A 26,617-nucleotide genomic window follows, 5' to 3' on the forward strand; every position below is an offset into this window, starting at 1 on the left:
TTTATAATGGGTCTGGCCCTCTAGCAACTTCAGTGCGAAATTATAGCTAATTTGCCTACAAACGTCAGGTGGTCATAATAATCGGGCCACTCAGTGTCTATTAAAAGCCACCCAGTTGTTTGAACTGGTAAATTTTATTGTATGTGAATTATATCTCAGTTAAACGATTCTCAGAAGCCCATAGAGTGAATGACAGCTGTGAAAGCACATGTTTTTCTCTGTTCAGATATAGATGAACTGTGAGAGAGCCCTGGGACCCCAGCCTCATGGTGCTCACCGATGAACATGTTCAGCAGAAACGTCGCGTCCACATGCCTGCTTCGCTAGGAAGCACCTGGCTTGGCCCCTGAGGAGTGGTTCACCTGGTGAACTTCATGCTCCCTCTCCCAACAGCTTCTCAGGCCTGGCAGAGGCACTGCAGAGCCAGACACATGCAGCCCTGCAATAGGAGCCCAGGAGCTTGCTGTTTACCGCGTAAGGGAGAACCTCAAACTGCCATCCTTGTGAGCTCGCTGGCCTCCTACTGTGTCAGCTTTCTGCACAAAACACTGACACAGAGCACCAGGGATTTGTCCAAAGATGTGGCCATGCACCTGTCATCCTATTGCATCCTTTATATGAGTGAGTTTTTCTTCTGCTTAGACTTCAGCTACCTTGGTTCTTCTTTCTTACCCACATTTAGGAGGGCAGTTGTGTTAAAGGGAACAGTAATTATATCAATCTCTTGCTTTTATACAACTCTTCCCAGCTTACAAAGATTTGCTCTGTTGCTATCCCCAGTGGTTCTCATAATAGCTTTATGAGTGAGGTGGTGTTTTTTCCATTCCACCAGGAGGGAATTTGTTAAATAACTGGTTCAAGGTAAATAGAAATTGTCGGCTGAGGTCAGAGTTAATATCGTTTTCTCCTCTATACTCTGGCTATCTCCATGCTGAAATTTGGATCTCAGAAAAATATGTTGATTACTCTAGATTTTAGGTTTGATATTAAGGCATTTTAGATATTTTCCAAGCCAACCAATATATTTTAGTGCTTAATTTTTAGCTATTTTGTCAGGTTGGAATTTCAAACATGACTTACTTTGCTTAAGAACAAATTGGATCTGATTATATAATTATGATAGGGAATATTCTTTTGAATAGTGAATATTCATTTTGTACAGAAATAAAAAAAATGGCTTAGTTAGCTAATGTACACTTAGAGGCCATTAACCTCAATCAGGAGCAGACAGCCACATCAGTTTTGAAGCTGAAGTGCTTGCATTTACTTGGGTACCCTGGATACAGAGAATTGTTTTGGAAAATCTGAGTGCCTGGGCCTTACTCCTGGACAAGGCATGTTCGTATTTATAAAACCAAATCACCAGCACAGATTGGAGCCCCCATAACACACATAACATTGTATCCTTTGTTGTGATGGTGATGTGTTGGGACAGGAACAGAAAAAAATACATATACTGGTATATAATTTGCTAATTTTAAAAAATAGGCAAGCCGGGATGCTCATAGTTAAAATAAAGGCACAGATGTTTGGTCAAGTCATTAGCGTAATAGGAAAAACAGATTAAAAGTACTCTTAAGGTTTACCAAAAAAAAATTTTTTTTTTTAAATAACAAAACCATTCAGGGATGGGAGAAGTGGGGTAAGAGAAATTGAAATTTTAATTTTCTCTTTTATCCGAGGAGTTCTTAGATTATAGCTATTTCGAAACCAAACTTTTTCAATTTAAAAATAGAAGCGAAGAAATAGGAACAGATTGGAGTTTAGGAGGAAAAAAAAGTAGAGTGAGAAAGAGAAATACAACTGGAGGGCTCTGTGTAGGGAGTGCTGGTGCTCGGCTTCTCAGTTCCTCTGGGCTGCAGACAACCAGGGCAGTGAGGACCTGAATTCACTTCAGAACAGTGATTCTTCACATTTTTAAAATTTAACTATAGCTAGTCTGGTAGCAGCAGAAGTGTACAGGTGGAGAAAATGCTGTGAGCCAGTTCATCTGCCCAGGGCGGTTTGTAGAGACAGGTTGAGTGCTTCTACTGCAAACATATTGCAGAAATAAAAAGTGTGCACCATGGCTTAAAGTATGGTGGAGTAACTTAATTTTATGTGTAAAATAAATTCCTACAAGGAGAAATGCATTAACTCACCTTTAAGGGAATCTGCACAGCGTTGTGCAGGTTGAGTGATCAGAACTGGGTCAGAGCAAGGCTTTATGGGATCAGCCCTCCATGGAAAACATTGTTCTCACTTTTACCTGAACAATTAGTTTTTCTGCATTTAACAAAAATTTACATTAACAAACATTTGTAGTTTCAAGGTTACATGCCAACAGTCTTTGGAATTATGAAAACAAACTTTCATTTTACAGAAAAGCTCTGTGCTCTTCTTCACAAATAGATTTGGGTAAACCTAACTTCACAATTTCAAGGTATAGAATATACTAGCATACAGATTTAGCTTAAATTTTCTAATTGCTAGATTTTTCTAATCTATCAAAACAAATGTTAATTTTTAATGAAATGTTTGAAATTCTTAACAACGCTTTCTTAGAATCTCTCAGGGCGCCTGCTAAATTGCTTGTCAACTCTGGTTTTATTTTTATTATTTTAATTTGAACAAAGCTGGATCAAAGACATTTAGAATTTATAATAATTTATTCCCACCTAAATAAATAAAGAGTATTTATATTTAGCTAGATTAAAGTATGACTAAAAAGGTCAGCTAGTGAATTTCCCTACTTTTTTCCAGAGTAATAAAAAAATTGTCCTCAATCCCAAGAATTATATCATGTTCTTTCCTCTCTGGCATTTAAGTCAATATAAAAATGTCTCTTGGAGTCATTTCTGTGGGGGACTTTAAAACAAGTAAAACACATGGTGTCCTCACAAGGCTTGTAGTCTGGCGAGGGAAACAAGATTGACACACTTGAAACAGATTTTACCAAACATTTGCTTAAGTATAAAATGAGAAGTACAAGCAATAATTGTGAAGCACCTGCTTTGCATAGTTTATTTTGTGCATCGTAGAGGCTTGAGTGATTGGGATATTTGGGGGAAGTACGTGGGACTAGAACTGCACTCTGAATAAAGTGTGGAATTTGAACTGATTAGTGGTTAAGATAATTCTGGATGGGAGGAAAAAAAGCCTGGCACAGTAAGTTAGGGGCAGGATGCATTAGGAAGCAGATCAGAGTAGGGTTTGTTTTGTAATCAGAGTGTCCTATAGTCTTTATCTGAGCATTTCTCACTTCTCTGAGTCTTATCTTCGCTGTGGATTGTCTTTGGTTATAACTCTTTTTTTTCCCTAACGGAGAATCTCCATAACCAATGGTCTGTTCTGTCCTACCATTCAGTCTCTGATGGCATGGCATTGGGAAGGTTCTGTGGGGATACGCTCATAAATAATGATAACCATCTTTTACCCAGTGCCTTTGAGGTACCCGTATCAGTCAAGATAGGCTGGGTTATGCTGCAGTAACAAATGTCCTCAAAATTTCAGTGGATTAAATAATAAACATTTATATCTTGCTCATGCTACATCCAGTGGGGGTTAGGAGTGGGGGAAGATCTCAGCTTCTTGCTGTCATTCAAGGACTAAGGCTGACCTCGTGCCCACTGAGACATACCATTGCCATTTATCAGAAAGGCCTGAATCCTTTCCCCTGTCACATTCTAATCCTCTTCTTAAACTCATTGACGTTTCATCATCCATGACATTTTCAGAGCCTCTGGTGAACGCTTTAGTGTGTTCTCTATCATATATATAAAGAAGTTCGTAAATGTATCAGTGCAAGACAGCTGTTGTGGTTTTTACCTGGGAATCCCTTCTGAAGTTGCTATTGGGCATGTAATATCTATTAAAAGGAAAATTATGTATGGGAAAGATAAAACTCCGAGGCCTGGGTCGGAGGCATCATGGTGTAGCAGAACAAGTATGGGACTAGCAGCCTGGAGGTCTGGGTCTGAGACACAGCCTTGCCTCCTCCCACCTGTGTGACTCTGGTATGTCATTTCACCCCTCTGAGCTTCATTTTCTTCAATTCTAATATAAAGGAGTTGGCAGATTATCCATACGTTTTCTTTGAATGCAGTGATTCTCTACAGGTACAAAATAAGTAAATTTAAAGCTAGTTTGTCTTCTGGGTACTATCGCCTGTTTGCTTTTTAAGTCCTTCCATGTGGGAGGAAGGAAGTTTGTTTTTCTTTAATGCAATGAATGTTAGTCCCCCTTTCTCATACAATTCGGAAATGTGGTCAACATTTTTATCAGCTTGGATCTACTGTGTTTATTTGCGCTATTTGTCCCCTTTACTTTTGTTATTTCCTGTCTAAAATGAGGGGAGAAGGCTGGGCCAGGGTCAGCTGCCACTTTGGCAGCTTCACTTCTAACTTTGGAGATTGTCACTCTCGCTCATGAAAGAAGTCTGAGTCCAGAGAGTTACACCGCAGCAAACCCAATAATAACCGACCTCCGAAAAGGTCTGCTTCTTTCAGCAATGCTTCATGTTCCTGAAAAGGGCCACTTAGTGATAAAGAGGGTAGATCTTTACTTCCATTTAGGTTGGAGGCTTAAGTGCTTTTGGTTCCAGAGCTGTCTGGCCAGCTCTCTGCCTTATTTTACACTGCTGGCAGCTTCCCACAGACGAAAAAGAAACATTTATTGGGCTGCTTCTACTTGTCAGGCACTGTAACTCACAGTGCATTCAGGCAGAAAATGTTCTATAAATACAGAATCATGGGAGGAATGTCCTAGAACCAGAGTCTTATCTCTAATTGCCAGTAGGATTCACTCAGGCTACCAAATACTCTATCACAATCCAAAGGACCAGAGGGTAGCAATATATAGAAGTATAAAATATGGACAATATGAAAATGATGAAAAGTTCATTAATAATGAATACATACTTAAAACTGAGAAATACATACATTCATGCGTATATACATCATTGTATGCAGCCATTTTTAGAACTGAATGTTTTCCCTGTAAAACTGCTCAGCAACACTGAGCTTGACCATTGACAAGCTTTCTGCTGGACATTGTGCCACAGATGCTCATCAGAGGCTCTAAGGCTGAGAGGCCCATGAAGGACAACTGTACGGATGTGAGCAGCAGCCTCGGTCACAGTGAGAGAGCCCTTGGGGAGACTTGTGGTTTGGCATAAAATTTTAGAGAATCTAGAGCTGAGTGTTTATTCCTCCCTATCCTTTGTCTTTCTCTCTTTTTTATTTAATCCTTCCTAAAAGTTATGAGGACCTGCTTGAGTTATAGTGCATTTGATTTGATTTCTGGTCCCTTGCCTCCCAGCCTACACTCTGTAGTGATGAAGAGATGGTAGGTGGATGGGGAAAGGATTCAGATGCTGCTCTGGATTTGGGTTTCAGCATGAGCACTGTCTGCTGCCAAAGACATTTGGCAGATGGACTTGGGGAGGTGGGACCTGCCCTTAACAGGGAAGGAACCTTAGGGTAAGAGGCCCCCTGTGGGTTGGGCTGGCTCTACCCTTTCCTACCCAACCATTTTGACTCTGGCCCACTAGCAGGTCAGTCAGAAGATTAATAGAGACTCAGCTCTTTTTGATGTTATTATCTTTAGTTTTCAGTAGTTTTATTATCACATTTATAGGCATGGATTTCTTTGAATTTTCTGTTTGGGATTTGCTCAAATTCTTAAATTTTTAGGTTTATGTCTATTGTCAAATTTGGAAATCTTTTGGCCATTATATGTTTAAATGTGTTTTTCTGCACTGATTTTTTCTCTCTTCCTCCTCTGGGATTCCAATGACTGCATATTAGAGACACTGAGACTCTTAATTCCCCCCCCCCCCCAAATCATTTTTTCTCTCTGTTGTTCAGATTAGATACTTTCTATTGACCCGTCTTCATGTTCACTGACTCTTCGTGTCATATCTATTTGGATATTGAGTCCACCCACTGAGATTTTTATTCTGGTTATTGTATTTTTCAGTTCTAAAAGTTTCATTTGGCTTTTATACCTCCTATTTCTTTGATGAGACTTCTTATCTTTCCATTGGTTTCAAGAGTGTATGCTCTTACTTCTTGGAGTATTTTTCAAATTGTTGCTTTTAACATTTTTCAGATAATTCCAACATCTGTGTCATGTCTGTATTGGTATCTGTTGATTGTCTTTTCCCCACACTAATTGGGATTTTCCTGAGTCTTCATCTTGGTTTCATTCTCAATAGTTTTGGATTATATCCTGGACATTTTGAATATTATATTATGGGATTCTGAGTTGTGTTTCCATACTATACATAAAGTTGATATATGTCTTTTAACAGGCAAATTGACCTGGTTCGGTTCATGCCTCAAGTTCTATGGATTGTGATGTCAGTATCGGTTCTGTTTGCAATGTTTTGCAACTCCATCCCACATTCATGCCACCCAGTGATTGATTGGTCTGGCACCTGGGTAAAGGTCTGTCTATTAGCTCAGTTCTCAAAGCCTTTGAAATATTAATGAGGATCATATTATTGAGCCCAGGACTTCAGAAATCACTTTGTGGAGTTGCTTTCCTTCTCTGCAATTTTCTCAGTATTATCTGGTTCCCTGCATTTTCTGAACCTTTGGTTAGAAAGATTGGGCTTTAGTTTCCCAATGCTTTGCCACACACTTCCCTTGACTGTGCCCAAGTCCAAGGCCAAGCTTTGGGAGAAAGGGGACAGAATATACTCATGGGGGTTCACCTTGCCCTCTTGAGCTTCAAATTGGAGAGGAAATTTCCCTTTCCTCAGAGTTTTAGGTACGTATGGCTGCTGTTGTGACTTCCATTACCGTAATGGGATTGCTTAGGAGTTGGGATGAAAGCATAAAGAAAAAGAAAAAGAAAGGAGAGGAAAAGATGGGGGCATTTTCCCCACTCTCTTAGTATTAGAAGACCCCTTCCCTCCTGTAGCCTGAACAAGAGGGCTTCTGCTGGAGCTCAGTCTGTGCCAATGCCTGTGTCCTTGTGAGTCTGCCTTGTGTAGGGGCAGGAGGTGGGATACCGTAAGAAAATGACAATGGCGACTTCACTGCCAGTTGAGTGGTTTTCTGAATCTAGTCTTTTCCCCCAATGTGCCTGCTAGTTTTTACTTTTCAGATTCTTCAAATAATTGCTCCGTGTATTCTGTCCAGATTTTATTGTTACATTCAGTGGGAGACACAGGGTGGGGGTGTGCTTACCCTTCCTACCCAGAGCTGAAACTGAGATTCTTTATTTGTTAAATGAAATTCGTGCATGGGGAACCTGAAGTTTAAACAAAATGTGTAACTGATCCTTGCTTTTTTTTGAAGCCGGCTGACTCTGAGGAAAAGGCTAATTGTATGAGAATGCCTAAGGGAAGGCATGTGAGCTGCCACCCCAGAGACTCTCTGAGTACTGGTTACACTTGAACAGAGACCTAAGAACCATGATGATCTAAGGGTCTCCCAGAAAGGTAGTGGCTGATGCTCACAAACCCTTAGCTGTGGCCGGATTCATGTTCTGTCCAGGCACTATTTTATGCCTCCTCCTCCCCTAACAACTGGCACAAATTCCCTTCTTTTTCTAGAAAGGAATAAACAATTTTTTTCAATCATTGTTTCCTACCCACTAACAGATGCTTTTAATTATCACAAAATTGCAACAAAATTTCAAAATAAATATATTTTGCTTATTTTGAGATTGTTCCTCCAAGAAGCTTCGGCGTCCCCAACATCAGCACATCAACACATGCTCAGTGTATCGTTTAGTTTGAGTCAAGAACTCACAACCTTATTCTTTCCTATGGGCACAACCATAATGTAGAGGATCAGTCGTTAGCCATCTCTCCCAACAGAAATTACTGGTTCTTAACCTTTTCAGGAGCTTACTAAATGTAGGAATGTGCAGGTGGGAATATTAAAACTTTATAAAAATATCACAAACACTCTACCAATTAGCCATCACAATAAAGAAACTGTCATTTCAATCACTCATCATACTGTTTCATCCCTGAAGAACTGTGGTACTGAAAATTCAGAGGAACGGATCATTAGAAGCCTTCTTTGGCTTATTTTATATTTGTTTTTACAAAAAAAGAAAAAAGATGCTTGTGTAAAACTTACTTGTATAACTGGTGGTCATACTGTTCTTAGTTTGACAGTTTCTGCGTGGGCTATGTGAGGTCATTCAAGGGTGTGCAGGAAACTGCCTGTGAAGAAGAAATCTGTTATTCCAAATTTCAAGACAAAGCAATCTTTTGCAGAAGGCAGTATCGATGGCTCTCTTTTCTAGTTCATGGGTGGGTCTGCTTTTTTTCTATAATTTTTTAATGTAACCAGTTTTGTTTAGGGTTTATGGTCTTGAATTAATATATTTCTACTAGAGGCCTGTGTCCTCTCGCAATCCGGGACCCCTCTGGGGATGTCGGAGAGCCGGTTTTGGCCTGATCCTTGCAGGCCAGGCTGAGGGACCCCACTGGTGCCCGAATCCGTGCACGATCAGGGCCGGAAAGGGACCATGGGAGGGCTCCAGGGCGTATCCCGCCCATCTCACCCAGTCCCAATTGGCCCAGCCCCAGCAGCAAGCTAACCTACCGGTAGAAGCATCTGCCCCCTGGTGGTCAGTGAGCATCAGAGCGACTGGTCGAATGGTCAAATGGTCAGACACTTAGCATATTAGGTTTTTATTATATAGCATTATGTGCATAAATGTAGGCTGGGAGTCAAAAGAATATTTTAAAAGATTGTTTTCTTTTTCATGTTATCTTTTAATAGTAAATTCTTAGAATTCATTTTCTTTCATTTGAAATAATTTTTTTTTTGAGAAACACATTTAATGCTGATATCATAAATTACAAAAATATCTGAAAGCCTCATGGTTCTACTTCCTGCATTCTTTTTGAGCCAAGTCCATTATCTCTATGCACTGGCTTGGACTGACTCAGTGATCACTTTTTACCCTTTGGGAAACAGAATCTCAGATGTCTGTAGAATAGCCCCATACAACACAAATTAGTAGAATCTTTTGCTGTCCTTAATTTTTGGAAAATTTCCTATGTAATCAAAACATTTGCCCCTCATTAGAAGAAGCCAGCTCACTTTTCAATGCATATTTCCTGGAGAAAGTGCCAAATAAAGCCTTCACAAACAAAAGATGAGGGGGGGTGGGTGTTCCCTTTCCTCAGAAATCTGGGACCCAGTCTTCCTTGAGATGCTGGTTCATGCTGGGAGAGTGGCTCCCTGTATGAGTGGAATAGGGGGCAGGATCAGGGACTGGAAATGAGTCCATCTCTGCAGGGGCTCACGAACATGGCGGCTTCTGGGTGGTAACTCGTTGTATATGCTGCATTTGACATTTGAGCTCAGGCCTGCTGGGGACAGACAGACCAGCCCCAAATTACAGTACCTTTAGCCACCTTCTGCTTAAGCTGCTCCTTTACCATCTGAAGAAGAAGTAGAGGCACAGACAGGACTGCAAATCCCCTACCTTCCAGGAGTGATGGGGGTAGCATTGCTCTGGCCATTTGGTATTTGGAGCACATGGACAATAGTGTACCCTGTGTTTAGAAAATTATTTGGGATAAAGTTGTTAACAACGGAGTTAGAGTGTTGGACCTCAGTTCTTGAGTGTGGCTAAGAAAGAATTCAAAGCCAAGAATTCAAACATAAGAAATGTATGTAGGAAGTTACAGAGGTAGTAGAAGTTAGCCAGGGGGGCTACATGGACTCAGGAAACAAGTTACAGAGCAAAAGAAGGGCCCTTGGAGCTTAGGAAGAAGAAAGCAAAGATAAGGCCCCTGAGGGAAGAAGAGGGGGAAAGGTGGGGATGTGCTCCATAGTGCTCCCCTGAAGAAGGAAAGAAGTGTGGGCATGTTTGAGAGAGAGAGAGAGACAGAGAGAGAGAGCGCACTGAGGTCCTTTATCTTAAGAATTTTGATCTTCCAAAGGTGGGGATTTTAGAGGAGATCTCAGGGGAGGATCTCAATTGAATATTCATCAGATTTCCATGTGTGACTCTTCACAGTCGTGGTCTTTACTGATTGGTTGGTGCTAGGGGAGGAGGTCATTAGTCATTACATCTGGTTTTGATATCAGCCATGGCATCCCTTTATCTGATTTTGCTGCTTTTTTTGGGCCTGGAACTGAAACACAACTGAAGTCTAGATGTTATCTCTAGTTTGACCAAAACTCTGTCTCTGTGGTCAATAGACCCAAGGCTTTGTTCCTAAGATTATTTGATGTTGACCAGAACCTCATTATCCTGAGGGCTCAATGCTTGAGGAAGTGGTTGTGCAAGGTTTTATATGGGAGTCTTATGAGGCTAATCCTTAGCCCCCTTGTTTCTCCTGTAAAGGGGTCTAAACAGAATGACTAGTGATATGAAGGGTCAGGGGGTCTAAGCCACATGACCAGCGACATGCTAGGGGAGGAAAGGTTATATCCTGTGATTAAGGTCCTAGACTATTAATACTTGTTTTTACAGTTTTGTCCATTGCTAGGCACCTGAGATTTTCTGCCCTGGTGATATTCTGTACCTGGCCTATTTTTCCTGTTCTGTTCATGCCTGTCAAACTGCCTACTCTAACAAAATCATAAAGATAAAATTTTTAAAAGAAAAGTATTTTTTTGTCTTGTTCTATTAAACACGGGCCATTGATGTTTTAAGATGCTCAGAAAATTTTGTTTGTGGGATTTTTTTGAAGGACAAATATTGATGTGTGTGCTAAGAATTAAGACAGATGATAATTGAAAGAGATGGTAAAAGCTAGTGGTTTTCTTGGGGGAAATAATCACAAATTACTGTCAGACTGATTCCAATAAGAACATTATGTGAAATGTTTTTTAAACAGCTCAACCAAAGCAGTAAGGCAGAAACTTCCGAGGGCATCTCTTTGCTGTGTGTTTCCATTATATTCCCACCTGAGATCTTCCAACTTAAGTTATTCACTGTTCCAGCTACAGTGTCATGGCCAGCACTCAGTTGGAAATGAGAAATATCAGATTGCAAGAAGGATGCTATTTGTGAATCCTCGCGGTAACTCCATAGGTTCACCATATTGGTTCATCATAGGATGCTGTGCAGGAGAACTTCCATTGACCCCTCAAGGTCCACTCTGTTACCCTGCTCTTCCTGTTCTGCACCCTGGAGACTGACCCGTGTAGACCAACTACAGCCTTCCTCTTCTCTGCCTTCCTGTTGGGTTTGACAGTTGGGGTGGGTATGTAATAGGATTGGATGTGATAGGATTAGCTATGTTCCTCTATTTTCCTCTATTAAGTGCCTTCTCCATATAGTTTCCCTCTCTGGGTTTCCAAAATTCCTCCCCCTCCTTGCTCTTACGGTTTATAAGGGCTCTCTGTTGCTACCTGCCACAAATATTATTGCATTGTTCCTTCTTGGTGTCCTTAAATCCTGCCTGCACCTTTGTAAAGAGTCTATTAAGTTCTTCTCAATTAATCTGTCTCTTTTGCCTTATTTCAAAATGGAAACACTCTCTTCTAGACCACTCTACCTCCAAATTATAATCAAATAGAGCAGGGGTCGGAAAACGACAGCCTTGTGGGCCAAGTCCAGCCTGCTGCCCGTTTCTGTAAATGGAGTTTATTGGAAACAGCCATGAGTACTTGTTGACTTACTAAGGCTGCTTTTGAGCTACAACCGGAGATGAGGAGTTGCAACAGAAACTGTACGGCCTGCAAAAGTCTAAACCCTGATTTAGAGGAAAACCATAATGGGTGAACTAACTTTATCATTGTCATCAAGAGGCTCCGGGGCCAAGGGGCACTTGGGAGCAGGCCTACAACAATGCCATGGGAATCTTTAAACCCCAGGCCTCACCAGGCTGGCCCCAGGGCGTTGGGCTGCTGTGCGGACAGCAGTGGCAACCTGGGAAGTCACTCTTTGTCATTCTATGCAAAAAGAATGTGACCAAGCAAAACTAGGAGGCATTTGTATTTAAATGTGCTTATCATTTATGATTTCATAATTAAATAGTTTCCTGCAAAGAATAGCTCTCCCAAGCATTTCAGCATTCCCCTATCAAAGTCATTTTGTACATATTCACCTCCCCTACCAGACTGTGAGCATCTCCTGGGGGAGTCGAGGTTTTATTCACATCGGTGTTGGCCAGTGGCTGGCATGCTTTGACCAAATGATAATCAACATCTAATTCAGAAAAAGGAAAAGGAGACATGGGGGGTGGGGGTGGAATTTCCTGGCCCTTCCCCTATATCCCAATAAAAACAAATTCACAAGAAAAAAAAATAGGTGGGATAGAAGACATTAACTAGGAAGATATATGAGCTAATGTTCTCAGACTCTCTCTGAACAAGCACAGCTATAAGAAAATGCTGTTTTTCTAGAAAAGGTGCCCCTCAGGGCAAACTGAGTACATAGTTTGCAGGGCCTAGTGCAAAATGAAAATGCAGACCCCTTGTTCAAAAATTAAGAATTTCAAGAGGGTGTCAGCAGCACTTGAAGCCAAGCACGAGCCTCTAAGACTAGGCAGGTTGCATGCCCACGACACCAGCTTTGCCTTAAGGATTCCTGAGAAAGAGTCAGCCAGTGGGAAATCGGTGAAGGCTCTTTAAGGACTGCAGGGTGCTCAGCCACTATGAGGCAGAGCAGACCTGTCTGGACAGTAATACTGAGGACCCCAGGGACTCCATGCAGTGAGTCAGCAATGCCTAACCTGGAACAAGCCTTTATCACTTACAAAGAATTTGCATTTATCTCAGACCCTCATTCAAGAGTGTACTCCTCTTCCCCAAGCCCACACACCTGCCTTCACCCTGACTAACCTGCTTGCTCCCCCACTTCTTGCTTTTAGTTTAACCCCAACCTAGATGGCTAGGAGCAACAGACCACATCTGCACTAAAGCATCTCAGGCCTAACATCTAACCTGTTTAGATGTTTCTTTTTTGGATGATAGACAGTTCCTGCCATAATACCTGTTTAGTCTGTTCAGGCTGTCGTAACAAAATGCCACCGTCTGGGTGGTTTTATGTACAACAGAAATGTATTGCTCACAGTTCTGGAGGCTGGCAGCCCAAGACCAGCGTGCCACCACGGTTCAGTTCAGGGCTGTACTGCCTACTTCTGGCTGTGTCCTCACATGGTGGAAGCGGCTGGGGGCTCTATAGGGCCCCTTTTATAAGAGCATTAATCCCATTCAAGAGGGCTCCACCCTCATGACCTAACCACATCCCACAGGCCCCATCGCATTGAGCATTAGGATTTCAACTGATGAATTGGGGGTGGGGAAGGCAATAACATTCAGACCATAACAGTACCTAACTGGAGAACAATGCATATACATGGATGGTCTCTTTATCTTGTCCCCAGAACCCTCCCTGCCTCCTTCCTCACCATAAAAGGGATTTGAGGGGACCATCCCAAGCGCTCTGCACTCTGTGCCAAGACACCCAAGGTCTTTCCTGACACTAGACATGCACCCTGCCAACAGCTGAGCCTCTCCAGCCCCCCAGCCCTTTCCCGCACACCATACTCACCCCTTGGAAGTGAGGCTCCAGGAAGTTTCCAGGTGTTAAGAACCATAGGAGGTGAACTTGGAACTCTAGCAAGGACTCATGACTATTGCTTCCTGTTGACTGGAGGGGTCCCCATTTTTGTTTCTTCTAGACCATTGCCTTCCCCCAGCCCTTCATCCACCCCACCACGCTACTAAAGGGATCTTAGGGTTCATTTCTAGCCACTCTGCTCCAGGAGCTCCACCTGTTCTCTGCTAAAAGGTGGGGGCCCCCTCACAGTGTTAGAAGGCTACCCTTCCAGCCCTGCTGGTGACCCCTCCTTGCCCACATGTCCAAGGTCCCAGAGGCCAGGAGGTCTGGAACACTGGGTGGCGCCACCGAGCCTCCCTGCTGTCACCCTCTGTCTCCCTGTGCAGGGGAAGGTGCCAAAACGCAAGATTTCAGGCATTATGGTGCTGAGACAACAAAACTTGCCCATAGGGAGGCACATATCTCGGAAGCACTAAGCTTTGGAAACCAGGGGAGTGTTTCTTCTGAATGGGATCAGCGTGGGTAATGCAAAGCTGCCGCTGAGAGAGCCCAATGGGGTCAAGTGGAGTTTGCTTTGATCAGAAGAGTCAGCGTCCCAGGGGGATGTCTTTGCAATCTCTGCTCAGCCTGCTAGCTGGGCTTTCTCAGGCCTCATTTGTCTCCCTGGGACTGATGTGGTCTCAATGACAGCAGCTCTCAACCAGCTCCCTGCCCCCTGCGTGCAGGCGGGCTTGCTTTGCAGGCCGCTGGTTTTGGTTTTACGTGAAGGATGAGCAGCCTTGTTGCCTCCTCTCATACTCTAATTCTTTCCCACCCCACCCCCAAACTCCTCCTTACACACCGACCTCTGTTTTCTCTCTCGCAGGGTTCCCGGTGGCACATAGACCTGCAGCCTTGGGCAGGCCCTGCTCAGTCCCTGGATGAAGAAGCCTCGAGGTTCCTGAGATATATCAGCACCACCCAGGTTGTGTTTCATGCGCAAGGGGGTTTGGAGATGATGCAAAAGATACTGATTGCCCCTTTTGAAGAAGGATTTGTCGGTGAGGGGTGGGGAGGTTTCCAACGACTCCTGATGGGGGACTTGAGAGGGACATGGTTTCTGGGGCATCGCTGCTTGTGTGTATCCGCTCTCTTAGAAGCAGATAAGGGTGCCTTCTGTGCCCGTCAGCATCCTCTCCCTTCCAGGAGCATCGCCATCCTGACACATTTTCATGATTCATCCTGATGTGTTGTAAGGATCCACTTTAGAAAATGGCTTTGGAAAACCACTTGAAGAAACAGATGTGCGCCCGTGAGTAGGCAGTCGAGTGTGTCACAAGACAAAACCCTCATCCGGAGGAGGTTCAAGCTTCGTTTTCTATCTGGGGGAATCCGCCTGCTTGCTTTTCTGCCACAGACACTGGGCAGACAGGGACGTGCCAGGCCAGAGAGCAAAGGCGACTCCCGCAGGCAGTCCAAGGAGAAGCTTATGAATCCAGAGGCTTTCTGTTCTCCGGGGCCCTTTGAATCATTACCGAGCACTGGCCTGTGTTCGTGACTTAACACGTTGTGGCAGCTCCCGCCCAGCTCGGCAGGCTGAGTTGGTGCCCCGAGCAGGCAGAGAGATCGTCCATTAAGGAGAGTCTGTGATTCTTGACACATTAATCAGGAGGTTCCATTCTCAAGTAGCCTGATCCTGGGGAGAGAGGCAGAAGAGGAAATGGAGGCCGGAGGGGAAACGTCGCCCTGAAGTGAGAGGTGCTAGTAAATTAACAACTCAGGCTGTCTGTGAGGTGCAGGCCCACTCAGCAAGCCTCACTGGCTGCTGGGGTGGCACTGGGGACCCGAGTTCCTTGATGTCCCTTCAACCCATTGGCTCTTGGCATTCCACTCCTCCTCCCAAACCTTATGGCAGCAAAGCCCATTTTTCATCCACGGGAGAGAATGTATTCCTAGATCCGTAGAAGGCTAATTTAGAGGTAGAAGAAAGTCTCATTTCTCATAGGATGCAGTCAATCAGGGATTTTAATATTTGTCACCTAGACATGGAAGTAAAAGCGTGTTGAATTAATCATGAGGAAGGGGATGATAAATTGGTCCCCGTGCTTTACATAGTTTTTATCTTATTCTGCTGCTACAGATGAATTTGGTGGCCTCACACAGACTTAATTAAAATACTGAAATTGTAATTTTATGGTTTGGTTTTACGTGAAGAATAAGAAGCTGGACTTCTTTACTGTGACTTTTAAGAAGCCCTTAAAGGCCACCGAGAAAAGGGAGAGATGTGAAACTTATGAGTTGAATTTGAGAACGATGGGCTCCACCCCCCCCAAAAAATTGACCAAGTGAAAGCCTCTACATCCCATTTCGTACGTACTGCAGGTTAATATTCTGTAACTTCTAAAAGATGTATTTACTTAGAAGAGGCTCTTGAGGCATGAAAGGGTCATCTGAAGCCTCTCTTGGATCTTTCCCATGTCTTACGGGCTGAGAGGAGAAAAATTCTAAAAGAATAAAATAAAAGCATGCTACTGTGTGCGCTGATGTTGTGACCCTGGGCCATTTATTTTGCTTCTCTGTGTCTCTCACTGTTCTGATCTTGAAAAGGAAGAGTACTAAATTGTTTCTAAGGTCCCTGTCAGTCCTGTGACCTTGTACTGTGCTGAGAGTAGTGTAGGATTGTGTGTTTTTTTGGTTTTTTTTGAGCATCTACTATGTGCCAGGAACTGTGCTAGGCCCTGGGGATATAACACGAGCCTCAAGAGACTAACAAACTAGTTGGAAAGGCAGAGAAATGGACATACAATGCTTATTCAGCTTGGTGAGTACAATAATAGAATTTTGGTTGATGAAGCTCATTAGGAGGATTTTTGTCCTCCAGAAAGAATAAGATAAAGTTCCAGACCTCAGAATGGTTTTGTGATCAGGAGTCACTTTACCCAGATGAAATCCTGTGCTTTTATGTACTTCCAGGTCATTCGGAGCCCAGCAGGTGGGAGCTCATCAGAGATGACACTAATTTGTGCTTAAATAGAATCTTTTGCTACCCAGGGCTCTCTCCCCCTTTCTATGCAATGCAGAGCTTTTTGGGTGCTTTGGGGGCTATGCTTCATTTAGGATTCATTTTGAAAATGAAAATCTATAAAACTGGCAGAATATTAGAGTCACTCTTACCTAAAATTTCCAGTTAGCAGAAGTGAGTCATAATGGGCAAGGAAAAGAAATTAAACCTCTGAAGGTACTAAAGCAAATTCCACCCCCGTCCTCTCTGCTGCTTTTTAAAATAAAATAAAAAATTATTTCCCTCAAATCTGTGTTCAAACTTGTACAGCAAGGCCCAGCATTTGATGTGTTCATCATTGATTTATTCTTTTCTCAATTCAGTGGATGTTTGTTGAGCTCCTGCTTTGTGGCTGGCACTGTGCTGGACACAGGCTGGGATGCCAAACCTGAATTAGATGCCCGCTCACACTGGTAAGCAGGCAGGGTGCAGGAGAGCTGTGTGTTCTCCAGCAGCGTAAACGGTGGGTGACGCTTCCCCAGGCTAAGGGAGCTGAGGAACAGGAGCCCTGTGCGTGGCACAGGGTGGCGCCGGACTCCGAGGAGATGGCGCTCCTGCTCTTGCATTGTGGCGACTCTGGTGGCATGACTGGGGCCCTGCATTTTGAATGCAGCACCTGAGGATGTGGTGTGTGGGTAGAGTGTAGGGAACGTCAAGCTCCAGCTCATCAGGTGTTGTTTTCTAATGTGAAAGACCACGGTTACATCTCTGAGTTTTGCAGCTGATGATACACTGATGGTTAAATCACAAACACAGAGCTCGATTCTAAGGGAAGGCTCCAGATCTAGCTTTTGATGGCAACCCCCAAACCATATGCCTCCAGGAAGCGTGCTGTGCAGCACAGAATTAATCTAAGCAACAGTTACTGGTTAAAAAAAATAAAATGCGTTTTAAACATCTATCTATCTATCTATCTATCTATCTATCATCATCTACCCTTCTACTTATTTTTTTGAGAATAACATTAGAACCTAGATTCTGGAGAGAGACTTTAGAACTTCATAACAATATGCTTTTATGCTTACTATTACACACACACATGCACACACACACACAAATTGGGATAAAAACAAGAAAAACACAACCCTTTCCTTGAGATTTTACCTTTCCAAATAGTGGTATTACATAAACACACAGTTGGTCAGTGAAGTGATTCTTGCCAAAAGTCCACAAATTTTAAGGGCTCCCTTCGCCAGGTTCCACTTGTGGATTGGCAGAAAGGCTATTCAAGCTTCTTCAGTACAACAGAAAATAAAAATAAATTATATTCCTTTAAGTTAAATAACTAAAAAGCATTTTAGAAAACATTTTTCTCCCTGGAGTCTATTTTTCTTTGTCTATACCTAATTTGCTTTTATATGGCAAAAATTATAAGGGGAATTAGAAGAGGAGGGGAGGAAGAAAGAGAGGGAGAGAGAGGGGGGGACATAATTACTGGAGCTAAAGTTTAGCTAGGAGTTACTGCCCTCACTTATTTGCTTGCAAGAGGGTTTATGGAAGCCCTAGCCATAAATCTTAACAAGGAAGTTTGAAAAATCAATATTTAATTAATTTTTAGGAGCTGAATTTTACTTTAGTTGTTTTCAAAAGCTAAAGTCTATCAATGAGATAGTTATTAAATGGTTAAAATGGAAGAACTGTGTTTTATTTTTGAACTAGGAGAGAAAAGGGGAACATTAGCAAAGAGTTTGAATGGAAAAGAATGCCTTTCCAATAGGGATCTATCTGTGCAAGATGAAGTCTGTGGAAGAAGAAGAAATGCTTAAAGTGTCCTTTTTAATAGAATAAAACTCTACTTCCAATGTTGGCAAAGGAGGAGCAGCTGAACCCCAAAGCCCTGAATCTTGACCCTCAATACTTACCCGACTCTTAGAGGCCTCTGGCTGATTGCCGGTCCTGCCTCTCTGGCTTTGTTAGGGGTGGGGTTGGGACTGCTGTTTTCAGGTGAAAGCTCTGGCCTAAGAGTAGCCTCTTCTCTTAATTTGCTAAAGCACAGGGGAGGCCGGCTGAACATTTCAACGGGGCTTTACAAAGGGTGCAGTAGACCACTGGCATAAGAATCACCTGGCAAACTTGTGAAGATGCATGCATCAGCCTCAAAGTTGCTGATTTGACAGATCTGGAGTGGCACCCAGGAATCTGCATTTTGAAGTACCGCCCAGGTCCATCAGAATGTAGGGGGACCACACCTTGAGGAACACTGTGGGGAAGGCCAGACTTAGGCTCTAATGCTGTTAGGAGGGAATTATGAATAAGAACGATGAGCATCCCTATCCTAATCTGCTATTATGGCAGTTTGCAGGGAGGGGTCCACACAAGGACAGCAGCAGATGGGCATCGCCGTGGCACTTTAATAAACATACCCCAGGAAGCTGCCCTGGAGCCAGTGGCTCAGCTCTGAGGACCAGGTGTGCCTTGGGGGCCCTCACAACTGCCCTGGCCTAACTAACTGCATCAGGAGGCAGGGTATGAACAGAGTGCCAGTGGAGGTGCTGATGTTTAAGGCACAGTAACTTGCCCACTAGCAAAAACAGGCCCAGTGAACACACAGCTCTGACTAATTAGATTAGCAGCTTCTCCATTAGTGGGTGGGTGGAGACTAGCAGGTGGGCAGGCAGAGGCATAGTTTCCATTTATCTGTGAGAGAATAATAGGAATAAATTACACAAAGTAATATGTTGCCACACTCAGTTAATAAATGTATCCTAGTTGCTTGGGAGAAAATTCAATTCCATTTATTATTTTTCCCCCTTTAAACAGTGGTTGTAGACAGAGATACTGGGTTGAGGGAAAATAATATAAATATACTAGAGGCCCGGTGCACAAAATTAATGCATGGGTAGGGTCCCTAGGCCTGGCTGGTGATCAGGGCCAATTGGGGCCTTCCGGTTGCCAGCCGGGACCTTCCTTCTGGCTGCCAGCCGGGGCCTCCCTTCCCCAGCTGCCAGCTGCTGGACAGGGACTTTCTTCATTCCTCACTGCCCCCTGGTAGTCAGTGCATATCATAGCGAGCGATCGAACTCCTGGTCTCCCAGTCAAACTCCTGAGGGGACAATTTGCATATTAGGCATATATATATATAAAGAGTAATATGCAAATTAACCATCACTCCACGACAAAGATGGCCATGCCCATAGTGGCTGGGGTGGGGCGCTGGTGGCGTCACCTGGCAACACAAGCCCAGCATCCATGCCCTGGCCACACGGAGGGAGGGGAGGGGCTTCTGGCCAGAGGCCTGGGCACGGGATGCTGGGCTCGCCTTGCCTCTGGTGACATGAGCCCAGTGTCTGTGCCCTGGCCGCGCAGAGGGAGGGGAGGGGCCCCAGCCTTGCGGAGGGAGGGGAGGGGCCTTGGGCCATAGGCTGGGGGGCAAGGGATGCTGGCGTCATTGCAGGTTGGGCTAAGGGAACCGCCCCCCCCCTGCACGAATTTCGTGCGCCGGGCCTCTAGTATTTGTAGAAAAACTGATAAACAAATAATAATATATATATATATATGGTTTCACTTGTTAAGCTTCCCTCTAATGTCCAAATCCTAGCAGAAGACTCTGTCATAGTCACTGATAGTGCTAGGGTGATTTTACCAGGCCAGCCCTAGACTACAAGAGTAAGGGAGATGCTGTATTAGTTGAATAGGTGCCACATTATAAACTCCTCTCAGATTAAAAATTTGCAAAAAATGGTTAAATTAAAGGATTGGAAAGCCTAGAATATCTTCTTAAGAGGAAAATTTTTTGCTGTGTTGTTTTCCAATGAATCAAAGCACTGAACCTCAAAACACCTTTTGCATCTGGAGTGGTCTGCTGTCTGTGATGTGGCAGCGAGAGCCTGCGATTCTCGGGACATCGCGATGACTATGAGAGTTTGAGGGATTAGGGGAAGTGCTCTTGCTCAGCAAGGTGAACACCTTGGCCAGTCTTGTTTTCTTTGGTTCCAGCAGCCTCTGCCGTGCACACTGTGTCAGCCTCAAACACAAGTCCTTAGAAAGATATTTACTACTTCATGTGCATTTGAAATTAGAGACTTGCTTCTGCTTGATTTAGATGCCAGTTCCCTTTGGTTTTCTTATCTTTCTTACCCAGAAGTGCTTTGGGTAGCTCAGGGAGAGCCTCCTTCCTGGATGGGGCCCTTGCTCTTCTCCCCCAGGAGGAAGCTCATGAGAAGAGTGTGTTACAAAGCGAACTGTCCTCTTAGCGTGGACTAGGATTAATTTTCCATGACCCCTGATCAGCTGTTAGCCTTGGGAAACACATGCTACCTATCTGGACCCTGGTGGCCCCACCTTATCTGCCTGAGATAAGGAATCAATAATCTTGTATCCTCCTGAGACCCAGGCCTGTGGGCGTATCCCACGACTTCTAGTAGGAACGCTGTGGGTAACTGACTCTGTGTTTTCGGAGCCCTGTTCTCCATGTCTGGAATGTCCTCGTGGTCTCAGCTTCTGTTCGTTCTCCAAGGCTGACACAACTCTGTGAAGCCTTTCCTTACCCCTCCTCCCTGCCGTCATTGTTCCTGACTTGCTCTCCCCTGTGTGCTCTGTGCATACGGCTATAGCAGCTCGTAACGTCCCTTCAAACCTGCCTATAGTCTCCACGAGGTTATTCATAACCTGGTACTAGGAATTCCTCTGAACATGTTACGGCAGCCTTGTGTTTCCCCAGGGAAGGGCATAGCTAGCAGTGGAGAAGGACAGAACTCTTCCGCTATGGTTTTCAGGGACCAGGGAAGCGGTAAGTGCCCACCTGCCATTTATCATCCAACGCTTTAAATTATTCACATTGATTTCCAATCCCTACAGATTGCATGTGATCACATGAGTGCAGACAGCCTGGCTACAGACTCCAGCTCTGCTAAGCAGCCCTGGTCGGTTTGTCTTGATGACAGGTTTGGCTTAGCTCATCAAATCCGCAACAAGCAGTGCCGTCTCTACTCTTTAGGGTGAGTATATTTTACAGCAGAAGAGAACAAAAACACTTCTGCAGGCGGCCAAGGTCTTTCCAGCGACACGTAGTTATGAATGGGTGCAGTGTGTGGCAGGTGCTCTGCTTTGCCTCCTGCCATTGTCCGGACTCTCTGTCTGTGATGTAACTATGAGTCCTTGCAGTTCACCCGAATTGGTCAGGGCCACTTTCTCATTCTGCAGGGAGTGAATTGTCAACTTCAGTTTTCAGCATAATGATGATCCTCTTGGTGAAGTCAGTGATTTCCAGCGAGAATTAGGGCGTCCTTATTGTAAAGAGAGAGAAAAATGTTAAGAGTGCACCTAGAGAAAAGGAAGAACAGTGAGGCTGTGAGACATTTTAGGCACAGTATGATGAGTGGCCCAAGGCAAATGGCCACGATTGGACTTGGATGTTTTGCACCAATGGTAAATCTGGGCATCTTTTTCCATTAAAAAAGAAAGAAACAAAAGGAACTTTTTATGAAACCACAGATTTTGTCAAAACTGTGGGAAATATTGACATTCAGTTACTCAGGCTGAAAATGACCTAAATGTACAAATTGATTTAGAGAGCTTTTTGTAAAAGGGTGAACATAAAGCGATGAATCTATTTCACCAAATACACCAGGACTCATTAAACAGTCCTGAACTTACAAATGGTATATGCCCAGAAAAGGCAGGAGAGAGTTATTTTTGTTTGGAGCACCCTGTCCATAGACTCTTTGTGGAAGCCATGCAGTTAGGTCCTCAGGCAAGACCCCCGAGGTCCTTCACAGAAGCTCCGGGGACCCCAACAAGTGTCATAGGCTTGTTCCTCACCAATAGGTTTCATCACCGCTAAGATTTACGTCCAGGCCCATGAGTGACAGCTGCGCACCAGAATCCTAGATGGTAAGCGTTAGGGGCAGACATTTGGGTGATGTGGAGGCCTACCCACAGGTGCTGATGCCTGGAGGATGACCACCGCTTGTAAAACTTCACCAAAACAAAAATTCTTAATTATAGTCATCATGGATTTAAAAAAACCACAAATGTTTCAAGTAAGAGTTTCAGGATAATAGAAGCATTCTTCTATGGGTTAAATGAAGAGTATCAGTGGAACTTGATAAGAGCAAGCACTCAGTATATACAGGGTGTCCCCCCAAAATGTATACACACTTTGAATACAATGATAAAGGCAGTGTTTGTTTAAACGTATTTCCTTTTCATTTAACAGCTATCAGCTGTTAAAGTGTGCATACATTTTTGGGGACACCTGTATTTGTTACATAAATGGTTGCTGAGGTAAGGAGACTAAGGAGGGAAGCTGGCTATGCTGTGATTTAAACTTGGAGGCTTGAGGATTAGGAAATAAATTGCTCAGCCAGTTGATTAGAGCTCTTTTGCTGGGAGCCCAGCAGCTCTGCTTCAAGATTGTAGGAAGAATGGGAAGTTGTGACAGGAGAGTTTATTTTATATCATATTAAAAATGTATGAAAGTAGGCCATAAAAATAATTGCATAGTACCACATGCAAATTGGAGATCTCAGCTTGGTCTTATTTTCTTGCTCCAAATTGCTTTTATATGTTGCTTAATATTTTACACCCCGGAATAATTTTATTTAAAGCATATAACTGAGTAAAATGAAACTGGAAAAGCTGTTTTTGGAGAGATTTTTAAAATTCCTTCTTGCTTTCCTCATACTTCAGTGCCATTAGATACGATGGTTCTGCTGTAAGATATCTGATTATTACATGGAAAAAGGTAGTTTCTTACTTTCATTTAAATGTTCACTATTCAAAATCAACTTTGTAAAGAGCAGATAAGAACAGTTGGATTCCACTGGAAATAGAAATGAATAGATTATGAGGGCCAATATTTGATTCAAAACCTGAAGATGCTTAATTGAAAACTGGAAACTAAAGAAATCATTTCTTATGCCCTAAATAAGGATGCTTTGGATTGTGGATGTATAGATGCTGATCACACTGTTACAGGGCTGAGGGTCCAGGCAAGCATCCCCCTTCCTCAGGTAAATCGTTTGCTCGGGGGACAGGTAAGTAGCAGCTGACAGCATCTCAATTGATGCTGAAGGAAGAAAGAAACCCAGGGCAGAGTGGTGCTCCTGAGATGAGGTGCCTGAGTTCCCCGCGTTGGGAGTGTTGGGACAGTTGTGAGACAGGTGGGGAGGGCAGGTGGGGCGTATGGCCCCTACATCCAGGCAGCGAGTACTCCCAGCCCCAGGGCCATGGCAGCAGCAACACCGTGCCAGGCATTTCCATCCTAACGGAGGACGATGGGTGCAGCTGCAACTGAGCGTTACCTTCCTGAGTGAGGAAGGAAGGGATCTGAGGACCTGAGCATCAGAGGACACAGGCTGACTGCCCTGCCTCTTGGTCTGTTTCCTACCTTTCCCCCAACCCCAAGAACTGGAGCAGGTATCATCTCCACCTTTCTCTGAAGTTTCTTTACTAGGAACCAAAGCTTTTTATTTTACATAAAGGACTTTTTTTTTTCCCCTGGGAAAGTGTACTCTGTACGAAGGTCAGTTGAAAACTAAAGTCAGATCCTTTTCAGTTTTGAAATGGGTAGAATAGACCAATTAAGACAGGAAAAGCACCGACAAGGAACATTATGTTATGGAGAAGGGAACTGAGAAATGAGAGGCTGTGGGTTCAGATGATAATATCATCTCCCGTAGAACTTGGGACGCGTCAGCCCTGCAAGTCTTCCTGCGTGTAGGGTGGAGGGTGATGGTGGGAGCTGGTTGGGGGGCTGGGGGCTAAGGGAGGTAGCGAGAGTGAACTGAGGAAAATCACCTATTTCATCCTTCATGTGAAAGATTGAATTTCAGGGGTAGGAGTGTGAGTGGAAGTGAAAACTTGAGATGGGATCATATACAGGCAAATGTTTTTCATCTTTTCTTTAGTTCTTTGGGGGAGAGGGTTGAAGATATTAATTTGGTTTTAAGACAATTCTCAGCATTAGACAGAAGAAGATTTGATAGATGACACACGGTTAAGCAACAAGAGCAATATTTTATACAGAAAATCTGGGACTTCGGTTGCCATGAGCACGTCAAGAGCAATGACTGATCTCCAGAGCCAGACATTTTCATCTTATACTCGTGTAATTAACACAGGAGCTCACAGCATGTACGGATGAGGAATCAGAAAACCGTGGACACAAGGAAACTTCTTAAATAATTATCACCCCCATGAAATTTTAATATCATAGGTTTATTATGATCTGTTTACATATATATATATATATAATATCTATAATAATAATATGCAAATCGACTGAATGACCAAATAGCAGAATGGGCGTCAGGACGACCTTCCGGATGACCACACTATGACACGCACTGGAGCCAGGCCAGCCAAGCAGGTGTGATGCGATTGGTTTGGGGGCTCTGCCATCGCCCCATGATCACCCTGCGGAGGGAGGCCCAGGCCACCCTCTGCACCGTGATCGATCGCGGAGCCCCAGGCGGGTGGGCAGGGCCTCACTCTGCTGGGCGATCGATCCTGGGGCTCCAAAGAGGGAGGCCCAGGCTACCTGGCCGGTGGTGCTGTGGCAGGTGTGTGGGTCCAGCCAGCGATTGCCCCACAGAGGGAGCCCCAGGCCAGCCAAGCAATGGCACCCATGCCTATCTCCCTCAGAGGGAGGCGACCGGTGGTGGGGAAGGGGGGGCAGCACTGCACAGATGGCAAGCAGTGGCAGCGGCAGGGGTGGGGGCAGGGCCAGGGCCAGCTGCTGGCAGCCAGGGAAAGGAAAGTCCAGATAGGCCCTGATCACCGGCCAGGCCTAGGGACCCTACCTGAGGGGTCCCGGATTGTGAGAGGGTGCAGGCAGGCTGAGGGACACCCTCCCCTCCCCCCCCCCTTGCACAAATTTTGTGCACTGGGCCTCTAGTATTATATAATGTATAATAATATATTATATGTATATCTGTGCTTTATATGTAAAAAGAGGAAGATGTTTTGGGCCCCAAGAATCAATTTTTGCCCCCTTAAGGGTGAGATCATCTCTGTTGAGAATATATGTAAAAAAAAGTTGACATTTTTGTGCAATGTTATTTAATAAAAATGAATACTTATAAAATATTTTTTATCCACTATTCAGTGTCATTAATGCTTTGGAAAACCTATTTCCTTCCAGTAGTTGGCAGTTTATAGATCTAATTATAATCATTTCAATAATTATGTAATAGATCACCTAATTATCTATATCAAGATAGATAATCATTTGTCCAGATTCTCTGGTTCATGCTGGCATGAAAAATGGCCTCCTGAAACTCTTGGGGAACAATGCTAATTGTCATACTTTTTCAACCCTTCTGCCCTCAATGGTGTGGGTTAAAGACTTTCCCTACAGTTGCTCCGATTTATTTTTGAAGTTTTTTTTAACAGCTTCGTTGAGATATAATCCACATACCACACAGTTTACTCATTTAAAATGTACAATTTAGTGGTTTTGCTCACTATAGTCATTTGTACATTTTTATCTCCCCCCCCCCAACTCCCCCTTCAAAAAAAGCCTTGGATTCCAGTAGCAGCTGCTCCCAGTTTCTTTCCAACCCTCTTCCCGCCCTTTCACCTCATAGTCCTAGGCAACCACTAATGTACTTTCTGTCTGTAGATTTGCCTACTCTGGACATTTCAAATAAATGGAAGCATAGCATATGTGGCCTTTTGTGACTGGCTTTTTCAGTTTGCATAATATTTTCTTTATCTTTCTTTTTTTAATTTTATTTTTTCTTTCTTTATTGATTAAGATATTACATATGTGCATGCATACAAGTCCTTTGGTTGATCTCTCCCCCTTATGCCTACCCTCTTGTATAATATTTTCACATAATGTTGTAACATGTATCAGTAGTTCATTCCTTTTAATTGCCAAATGATAGTCCATTGTATGGATATATTGTATTTTATTTAGCTACTCATCAGTTGATGGACATTTGGGTTATTTCTTCTTTTTGTCTATTAGGAATATACTAGTGGCCCAGTGCATAAAATTCATGCATGGGGGGGGGGGTGTCCCTCAGCCCGGCCTGCACCGTATCCAATCTGGGACCCCTTGGGACCACTGGCTCCTAACCTAAACTGGCAGTCAGACATCCCTCTCGCAATCCGGGACCACTGGCTCCTAACTGCTCACCTGCCTGCCTGCCT

At 43.8% G+C, this 26,617-nt stretch overlaps 1 protein-coding gene across 1 annotated transcript in view; it reads left to right on the forward strand.

Moving 5' to 3' along the window:
- METTL24 (methyltransferase like 24) overlaps positions 1-26,617 on the forward strand; it is a 73,111-nt gene that overhangs the window by 9,220 nt on the left and 37,274 nt on the right. The window contains exons 2-3 of the mRNA XM_005883818.2: positions 14,342-14,440; positions 21,314-21,453. Of these exons, the coding sequence (XP_005883880.1) occupies positions 14,342-14,440; positions 21,314-21,453 (239 nt within the window). The remainder of the gene's footprint in view (positions 1-14,341; positions 14,441-21,313; positions 21,454-26,617) is intronic.

Source organism: Myotis brandtii, unplaced genomic scaffold (genome assembly GCF_000412655.1).
Source record: "Myotis brandtii unplaced genomic scaffold, ASM41265v1 scaffold8, whole genome shotgun sequence".
Classification (NCBI taxonomy): Eukaryota; Metazoa; Chordata; class Mammalia; order Chiroptera; family Vespertilionidae; genus Myotis; species Myotis brandtii.